Below are 9660 nucleotides of genomic sequence, written 5' to 3' on the forward strand. Positions count from 1 at the left end.
TTAAAAATAAAAATATAATAATTTTGGGTGATCTGTAATTAGGGGTGCTCATGGTTTGGTTACCTGAACTGTGGCCCTTTTTTATGAACTAAATCGATAGTACCGATTTCTAAAAAACCGGTAATCGGAATCGAATCGAAACCAGTCAATTAATCAATTGATTGGTTCGATTAACTGATGGTTTGGTTCATCGATTTTTTGGTTTTTTTTATTTTATAATATTTATTAAAATATATATATATATATATAATAAGAATTATATATTTATATAAAATATTATATTTTAAATAATAAATAATATGTAAAATATAATATATATATATATGTATAATATACATAAATATATAGAAAAACATGTATACTGGTCGGTTCGGTTAACTGCCGGTTTTTTAAATTGGTTAATCGAAACCAAGTCGGTACCTTTGATTTTTTAAAAACACTGAACCGATCGATTCGCTTAACCGATTTTTTGGTTCAGTTTTGGTTAGTTTTTCAGTCAGTTCGGTTTTTTAGTTTGTTTTGCTCGCCCCTATCTGTAACTATTTTTCCATGCATGAATTTACTTTACTAGGCTTAGAAAAGAAATAAAAATAAAAATATCTATTTTAATTATATGCAAATTTCTCATTCTCTCTTTAATTATATGCAAATTAATTCTCTACTCTAAGCCTAGTAAAACAAATTCATGCATCGGAAAAAGAGTTACAGACCATCCAAAAATATTATATTTTTTATTTTTAGAAATACTTAACTAATTGCATAAAAATAGGTATTTCTTTAAAATAGTATATAACGGAGGGATTAATTAAGGCATTAGTCAATGGTTACATTAGATAGGGCTTAGTGACAGCTGGAATAATTTTAATGGGTTAGTAGAGAGGGGAGTAGAGGGAAGTTAGTAGGAAATCCACGACATAACGAAGAGAGAAACGATGATAGGGATGTATCCATCCATAAGCGTTGCATAGACAGAATTTATGTTTCGTGTTTTGGAGGTTGCATGGGTTACGTACTTGTTGGACGACCTTTCCTATAGACACATATATGTGAGTTAGGGCTTCCGTCAGTGCAACGCCGTTCGAATGGTCTTTATAACCTTACATTAGAAATATATCGGTATTTTTATACAAGGTTGCAACAGGCTGTTAGAATGGTGTAAAGCCAAACTCTATATATGTATGTGATTTTAAATGTAAATTTCACTCATTCCATGGAACCCAGCAGCCTACTGAACTTGATTACGTATTCATAAGTAGAGTGAGGTTCAGTTAGTTTGTTTAAGGTGAACCCTAACTTAATTCTAAGGGTTCATTTGATTTGCGGCCATTTCGATTTCAAATGTTTGATTGGGTGGAATCATAATCTCATCTTCATTTCTGGTGGAACGATATTTTTCTGTTTGAGGAAATGGCCATTTTCTCTCACTCCCTTAAGAATAAAATCCTGTTCCAGTTTATTCTAGTTCCTATTTCAATTCCTGTCTGAACCAAACAGATTATAGGCCAATTTCAGAGGATTTTAATTCTAATTCCAATTCCAACTATATACCAAACAGACCCTAAATTTTAAAATCCAGCCCTAATCCTAATCCAATCAGACCTTTAACCTGACCTTATTACCCTAATATAATCTCATTCCGTTGGGGTTGGGCTCAATCCGATCTCCTTCCCATAATAATGATATGAAGGCTTCTACATCCATCAGCCGGAAGGAGCTGATAGAGTATGTTACAGTTTGGAACAAAAGAATGGTAGGTTTGGTCGGAGAAGATTAATTGGGGGGTTACAATAGTGTCAGTTATTGGCCAAGGAAACACATTCATTTAGTGATATGAGACCTAGCTCGTATTTGTACTGATATCGACATGTATCCATCTACGAGGAAATCCTACCATTCTTTTGTTATGGCTTGGAAACCCAGACCAGCATTATTGGTAAAAGCTAACAGAGCAGAAGCTGGAATTTATTCTCAAGAGGTGAACGGTGGCAATTGAATCAGGGGTGGATCCAAGATTTTTTCTGAAGCCAAAAATTGATAAACATGGATAGAATCCAAAATATAAGTGGGATATAAATGGGGATTATTGGGATTTTTTTAAGGCAGTTGGGGCCATGACTCCCTTCTGCCACCCCATGGCATCGCCCCTGAACTGAACCAACAATTTGGGCAGTTGGGTGGAAGTAGGAAATAGGATGGGCGGCAACAAGCTGACAATTGGTAGTATAGCAATAGAGATTGAGATTAAACCAATTGAAGAGTGGTTGCTTTCATATTGATGTAGAATTGATTCTTGCAATCACTAATTTAGGTTATGCATGGTTTGAAGGAAAATGTAGAGAAAAGAAGAAAAAATCTTTATAAACCTTATATTGGTTTAGATACATAGTCTTAGAGAAAATGAGGAATTATTAATGGTGCGTGACACTAAATACAAAAGAAAAAAATTAAAAGCTAGAAGATTAAAAAAAAAAAAAAAAAAAGAGGTGAAGAGGAATGACGAAGACTCAATAGAACAAGAAAGAAGAAGAAATGAAAGTTAAAAATGAAAAGGGATAGAGGTATATAAGGATCATTCATTTATATATAATATACAACTCTAACATGCTGACCCTATCATTAGATATTTAGATCTTTATGTACATGTAAGAGGAGGCTCGGGTTCGGGTTGTGTTGGGTTGCCTGAGGGGTTAACCTAACACAACCCGAAATTAAGTTGGTTCCAACCTTAATTAACTCTGACGTAATTATTGTCAGCCCCACCCAACCCCTAGGCATAGTGTAAATGAGATAAAGGCTGTGTTTGGTTGCAGTGCAGATGTAAAGCCATGGTAGTGTAAATGATTTCAATGCAAATTATGATTTTTTTTATTTTAAAATTTATCTTATTTTATTTGATTGCAGTACAAATGAAGTAATATAAGAATTGAAATAGAATAAAATAAAATCCAAAACAAAATTAAACCAGAATTTGCATTATTTTCATTTGCATTCTCAAACATTTGTATTAATGCAAATAAAATTGCACAGCAACCAAGCACAGAGTACAAATTTTGTATCAGCAAGTTTCTATTTAATTCATATTTTCACTACAAATAAACACAGCTTCATGGAATGAGTGAAGGTAAACTCTTTGTAGAAAAATAACTTTAGAGGGTTGTTCATCAATACCATGTTGGGAATGCATGTACCTAGCCATTAGCATTGTATTAAGGTTTGATTTTTCTATTGATTATTTATCAATAAATGGAGTGCTTGAAGGACAATAGACCAACTAAATATTTTCTTCAGCTAACTGATGGAGAAAGGTTGTGAGAGAAGAGAATCTATAAAGGGGGTTGGATGGGAATAGTTTTTTACTTGATTCTGTTTCTGGGTTGGGTGTGGTGGGTTGTTTGGGCATTGGTTTCTGGTCTAAATGTGGGGGTATCATTTGGGTGTTGCAGATTTGTATTTTCTTCTCACGCTTTTCCTCTTAAGAGTAAAGGATACTTCATTTCGATTTTAAATTGAAAACATACTCTGGCCATTTGCACTGCTAAAGATCTACACACACCATTGCTTTTACATGTGTCCATATATATATGACAGTCCGAATCCTAATTTTGGTCCAACCAATTGTAACGTCTAACTTAATGGAGTAAATATGATTACAAAGTCTTGGTGGTACTGCAGTGGTCCTAATTAAAAAAGAATTGAACCAGGTGGGACTCAGGGGCGCAAGAAGGTGGAGAGTGAAACAAAAGAGGAAGCATATAGCACTATCATGTGCCTTGGTCCCTTAAAGAAAGGGAGGGAGACAACGAGTCATTGCAAAAACTCAGTTTGGAAAGGGTATAAAATACATACAAAATACAGGGTTTTAAACTCTACATCCTTCCAAACTGAGCCTATGTATCAACTTTAATTTCGGAATAGGATGTAATCAATGTCATGGGTAAGGGTGTCAATGAATCAGTTTTGAGTTGGAATGGAATCGTTTAAATCAAAATTAATTTGGATGGACCAATAAGGTATATTGAATTGGACCAATCCAGATTTAGTGGTCCAAAGCATTTGTTGGATTGGATTTTACTTGGTCCATCCATAATGAATTTATATTGGATTGAATCAGATCGAACCAATATCCAATCCATATATTAATAGAAGATAAGAACACAGGTATCAACAAATTAGATTTGGGTTGGAATCAATCTAAATTAAAACCAATTTGAACAAATTGGATGGTCTAAATATTGAATTGGACTGGTCCAAAATTGTCTAGAGTATTCTTTGGACTGAATTGGGTCAATCGACACCACTAGTCATGGGAAATGAAATTAATAAAATTAATAAATTTCTGCTTTCCCATTTTCTGAAACCAATTGGAACATGCTCCATCTAACAATCAATAGATGGTGATATTTAGATGTTAAAATCCTCCTAAATCACATTAGTACTAAAATAATAACTGAATTATATAGAGAAGACTCGATATTATGAGCCAAGAGCATCGGATTAATTATTTAATAAAACCAGAGAGTTCAAATGTAGGAATCCCTTCTCCCCTATTTATTGAAAATAAAGCAAAAAATACAAAATTTTCCCCCATGAAAACAAATATACCAGTTAATGGTGTTTGGCTTAGGCTCAGCTTTGCACAGAGTGGTAGGACAGAGGTCTCTTATCAGGAAAATTTTACAGAGAACTGAAATGGAGGGTCAAAAGTTGGGGGTCTAAGAGTTTTTAATTCCATGTCGTGTATTGTCGCCCCACCATGAATGATCTAGCCTGAACTCAAGCCAAAGTATCAAAAGAATGATCCCATGTGAAGAAAAATTAGCAGAGTTTCTTCATTCAATAAGTAAAGCCTATGGAAAGAAGGATTTATTGATGATGGTAGAGGGAGGTGTTCTTTTGAAACCAATCAACCAAAATGGAGCTCCCATTCCCTTTCATGTATGGCAATGCACAGGGAATTTTCAAGGACATGTCACATCCATTGGCTTGCCTAATAAATGTACAAGAACAAGAGCCATTAACCACTGTTGGACCCAGCTATCTGTGGCCTTGGGAGGGATTTAATTAGATATGGGCCTAACTTTTGGCATTATTCTACATAGTGACTGCTCTCAAACTCCAATCCATGTTCTCATGCATGTTGGCCTTAGATTTTATATAGTATTTTACCTCTCAATAAATGTACATAAATTCAAAATGTAATTGACAAATGAAAAGGTGAAAAAAAGGAAGCTTAATGTGAGTTTTATCTGGTTGTTGAAGAATGAAATTTATGAAGACTAAATGTACCTACTAGCTTAATTGGTAAAGTCTTGAAGCTGTGAATAAAAAGGAATTTCATAGAAAAAATGGGCAAATCTTCATACATAATTCATAAAATTTGATGATGGTCATTAGAGAATTCTATTTTAAGAATTCAATGAGATATGGAAGATTGATCAGTGTTGGAAATGTAATGAAGCTTTTGTTTGAAATCTCTCTCTCTCTCTTTCTCCAAATAACAAAATGACATTTGGGTAACAAAGCTCAAATAGCTGAACTAAAACTTTAACTGGGTTAATTTGTTACAGATCAACAGAAAAGGATCCCTTATTCATATGGCCATCTCATCATCAACATGATTGCAACTGAAATGATAATTAATTGGGTTGAGTTTGTTTTGTAGACACAAATATAGTTATCTATGATAGGTTGTAATAGATTAGTGCGTTCATTCTGACTTTCACTTCTCTTGAAGCTTCACCAAATTGGAGTGATGATTAATGATAAGTTGATAATACAGTGGTTTCATTCTCTCTTTCACTTTTCCTGAAGCTTCTCCAAGTTAGAGTGATTTACACCGTTATCAATATGTGATAGTGATACCCTCCTGCTCATATTCTCTTCCTCTTCTGAGTTTTAATATCAAGAAATTCGTTCCAACAGAAAAGAAGGTATAGACAATGATGTTATTGTCATGGATATTTTTAGTCACCCTACAACAATGGATGAGCCCCCACTCTCACCAGTTACCACCGACCACTACCACTTCTGGTTCACCATGGCTCCTTTTGGATAATAAGATTACGCCACCTATCTGTCATGAGAAGTCTAAGATTCCCTTCGACATTGCCACGTGGCTATTTCATCCATCTTCAAAACTCAAAAGGAGCATTCCCTTCCTTTTCGAGGAGCAAAAGTTTTTCGGGTAACTGTCGGCCTATGAATGATGTCGTTGGCCATTTATACTCTAGAGTAGTGTGGAAGGCGATGCATGAACCTCAGGTTGCATACTTGCATGGGCTTTATCCTGATCTTGGGCCCACAAGTTATCAGAGATTGAGACCCAACCACTTTCACGGGCTCTGATTTTTAGGGTTGGCATCGTTTTTCATGCATCAAACGGTTGACATTGCGCTCCTATGGGGGGATTGTGGGTGGGCTTCATGCTTTGTCCGGACAATATGGTGAGCCCAGGAAAGAGAGCAAAATCAGGACAAACTTTAATGGGCCCTCTGGATCATGTCCTTTTGGGCCGTACAGTCTTCACCCTTCACTCTTCAGTCTGGACCGATGCAATGGCTCGCATGCTATCCCTTGTTTTCCTCCAAATTCCGAGGCTGTATCACGGGATAGGGCTTCAGGGAATACTCCTTGGAAGGTGGATAATAAGGCCACGTCGCTCATGTTTCAGAGAATCTTGATGACGTGTCTTTTAAATCGACCGTTGGAAGGAGCATTCCCTCCTTTTAGCAAAGGTGTAGAAATGAGTAGGTTCAATTTCGTAATTATCTGTAAAACCGGGGCCAAATATATTGCATTCCATAAAAGAATCGAATACGTTTTTTATTGCCCACCGGACTTCTTTTACCTGTAACAGAAGGTTCCCAACGTATGAGCTCTTTTCACAGCTCCTACAGTTCTACTTATACCACCGAAACAGAGAGAGGGAGATTAAAATCTTAGAAATTAAAAATCAAAATACAGATTTCTATGTAATTTGCCTAACTCATCTGTTTTACTCCAGGAATCTATGCGCAATTCAGTGCAGTTTGCAGGCAATAAAACCGCAGAGAGAGAGAGAGAGAGATTGTGAAAAGTCTCTGGAACTGTAAGCAGACGAAACTGGATAAGGACGAAATCAATATTGACCAGAGACAGTTACTTTCTTTTCTTTTTTTCGTCTATATAAACTCCGCCTTTGTGGTTGAGTTGTTCTCATCCTATTTGCAAGCTCGCACTGTGTTTAAGACAAACTCTATACGTTCGATCTTCTGAGCTTTCCTTGGTTTTCCAGGTTCTTGGACTACAACGGAAATGGATATTCCGCATTTCTTGTTTGGGATTTTTGGTGGGTTTTCTTCTTTGAAATTGAGCTTCGTTTTCTCATCGATCTTCTTGAGCTTCTGTGGTTTTTCATTGACATATTCTTTTGTTATCCTATGTTTCTGGAACAGGGAATGCAACTGCACTATTTCTCTTCCTTGCTCCTACGTAAGCTTCCTCTCTATTTCTCCCACTTTGAATCACTTGTTCTATCGCGAGGTTATGATAATCTGACCAGAAGAGATTCTGAGAGTTCAAGAATCTCCATCTCTTGCTTATGTTGATTCTTTTGAAAAGCCTCCAGCGGGATTTCGATTCGACTCGATTCCATGCAGAGTTGAAATCCTGATATTTCTCTTTTTAGCAGATTCTTTCTTCTTTTAATTTCTTCTGGAGATTCCGTGACAAAAACAGACATCAGCTAATTAAAGATTTATTCTTTTGCAATAAAAACGGCATGATTTCTTTAAACAGATTCTTCGTCGTCGTCGCATATAGAAACGTAGAATCGCTGTCTTTTAACTACAATAATAAAACTACTGATGATTTACTCTGATTACTTTATTTTAACGGTGGTCGTAGAATAACATTTCGTAGGATCATCAAGAACAAATCAACGGAGAAGTTCTCAGGTCTCCCATACGTCATGACCCTCCTTAACTGTCTCCTCTCCGCATGGTACGTTTTTTCTCCTCCTCTGTTTCTCTTCCCAAACAAAGGGGTATAACTGTCATTTAAGACATACTTCGCCGAGAATCATGGATGTCCGGAACTCCGATAGGCTCGTTGCTTCACCTCGGAAATCGGAACAGAGCATTGCCTGAAGTGACACATGACAAATGTGATATGTGACTTTTCGTTCCAAATCGAACTTGGATCGTCCGATCTGATGAACAAGTTGACCAACAGGTACGGACTCCCTTTTGTGTCCCCGCACAACATCCTGGTCAGCACGATCAACGGCACGGGATCGGCGATCGAGTCAGTCTACGTGTTGATCTTCATCATATACGCACCGAAGAAGGAGAAGGCTAAGATTCTGGCACTTCTCTCGTTCGTGCTCGCCGTCTTCTCGGCCGTCGCCGTCGTTTCTCTCTGCGCCCTCCACGGCAGCTCCAGGAAGCTCTTCTGTGGATTGGCTGCGACCATCTTCTCCATCATCATGTACGCCTCACCTCTATCAATCGTGGTGAGTTCCTAACTGAATTCCATTTTGTGATTCCCAGAGTACCCCTGTTTTCAATTTGGATTTACGATTACGATGCTCTGGAAACGGTGCAGAGAATGGTGATCAAGACGAAGAGCGTTGAGTTCATGCCGTTCTTCTTGTCGTTGTTCGTGTTCCTGTGCGGGACGTCCTGGTTCATCTTTGGCCTGCTCGGCCGTGATCCCTTCGTCGCTGTAAGTGTCTCGTGTTAGGTCTTAGGTGTTCTCCCACTCTCAACAATACGATTACTTTAAAAGCTCAGTTTGGATGGAGTATAAATGCAAATACGTAGAGTGCAAAATTTTGTATTTTCTATTATTTTGTATATATTTGTATTTGTATTCCTTCCAAACTGAGCCTTTTAATGGCTATAATGCCCTTTTGTCTGAGCCAATAGAAGGGGACTGTTATGGTGTTGCAGGTACCCAACGGGTTTGGTTGTGCGTTGGGAACGGTGCAGCTGATATTGTACGCAATCTACCGTAAGAACAAAGGTGGGGCCAAGGCTGATGATGATTCAATGGAGATGGGGTACGGTAAGCCGCAGCAGCAAGTAGAAGAGAAGAAGCAAGTGACTGACAAGTAAACGGAGAAGTGGGTGGATGACAGGACTCAGTGAGTCAGGAGTGAGAACCGAGGAGGAGCTCCTCGGCTTCGGATATACAAGTAGTTCATTCACATTTCACACAAATAACCCTCTGATGCGTATCTGGGTCTTGTTCTCTTCTTCTCCAATCAAATCAATGTGTCCTGTTTGTTCCATGTTTGGCTTTTCTGCGCTGAAAATGGATTTTCACTTCTACTAATGTAATACAAAGTAAAATCAGGGTACTGTGAGATTTTAACTTCCAGTTTGGTCCCACTCGGTTTCTGAAGTTCATTCCTTTAATGAGGTGCATTTTTCGACGCCAGATTGGAATCTACTTCTTAAGGGAAAGCTTACATGTGGTGTGTATAGGTTAAATCCACATGACCAAATATGGTCCCCAAGATTCACATGAGGGAATCTTGCCACGTAGGACGGAAGCATTCAAAATGAGTACGCCTTCTGAAAAGAAAACGTTTCGAGTTCTCGCAAATCGAGGAAATTGACCATTTTCTTTTGAAAAATCAATCATCTAGTTATTTTGATTCCACAATCATCAAAATCA

General features: G+C 37.4%; 1 protein-coding gene across 4 annotated transcripts; it reads left to right on the forward strand.

Moving 5' to 3' along the window:
- Positions 1–6918: 6918 nt before the first annotated feature.
- Positions 6919–9360, forward strand: LOC104606759 (bidirectional sugar transporter SWEET1-like). Of its 4 annotated transcripts, none has more exons than XM_010272124.3 (7): positions 6919–7136; positions 7274–7327; positions 7434–7470; positions 7900–7980; positions 8212–8491; positions 8584–8703; positions 8931–9360. In XM_010272124.3, the coding sequence occupies exons 2-7, from the start codon at positions 7294–7296 to the stop codon at positions 9093–9095; spliced, it is 717 nt and encodes a 238-aa protein (XP_010270426.1). In that variant the 5' UTR covers positions 6919–7136; positions 7274–7293; the 3' UTR covers positions 9096–9360. The 4 variants fall into 4 exon arrangements, with proteins under 4 accessions (XP_010270426.1, XP_088743343.1, XP_088743342.1 ...); XM_088887217.1 differs by having other exon boundaries at positions 6919–7087; XM_088887216.1 differs by having other exon boundaries at positions 6929–7087; positions 7885–7980.
- Positions 9361–9660: the final 300 nt, after the last annotated feature.

Source organism: Nelumbo nucifera, chromosome 5, assembly GCF_055504915.1.
Source record: "Nelumbo nucifera cultivar China Antique chromosome 5, China Antique-T2T, whole genome shotgun sequence".
In the NCBI taxonomy this organism is placed as follows: domain Eukaryota; kingdom Viridiplantae; phylum Streptophyta; class Magnoliopsida; order Proteales; family Nelumbonaceae; genus Nelumbo; species Nelumbo nucifera.

Excerpts from the sequence above, each read along its gene's own strand:
- LOC104606759 (XM_088887216.1), top strand. The coding sequence starts at position 7,294 with ATGGATATTCCGCATTTCTTGTTTGGGATTTTTG. Across the intron at positions 7,981-8,211 it reads AACTGTCTCCTCTCCGCATG|GTACGGACTCCCTTTTGTGT; the intron begins GTACGTTTTTTC and ends GTTGACCAACAG. Across the intron at positions 8,704-8,930 it reads GCCGTGATCCCTTCGTCGCT|GTACCCAACGGGTTTGGTTG; the intron begins GTAAGTGTCTCG and ends ATGGTGTTGCAG.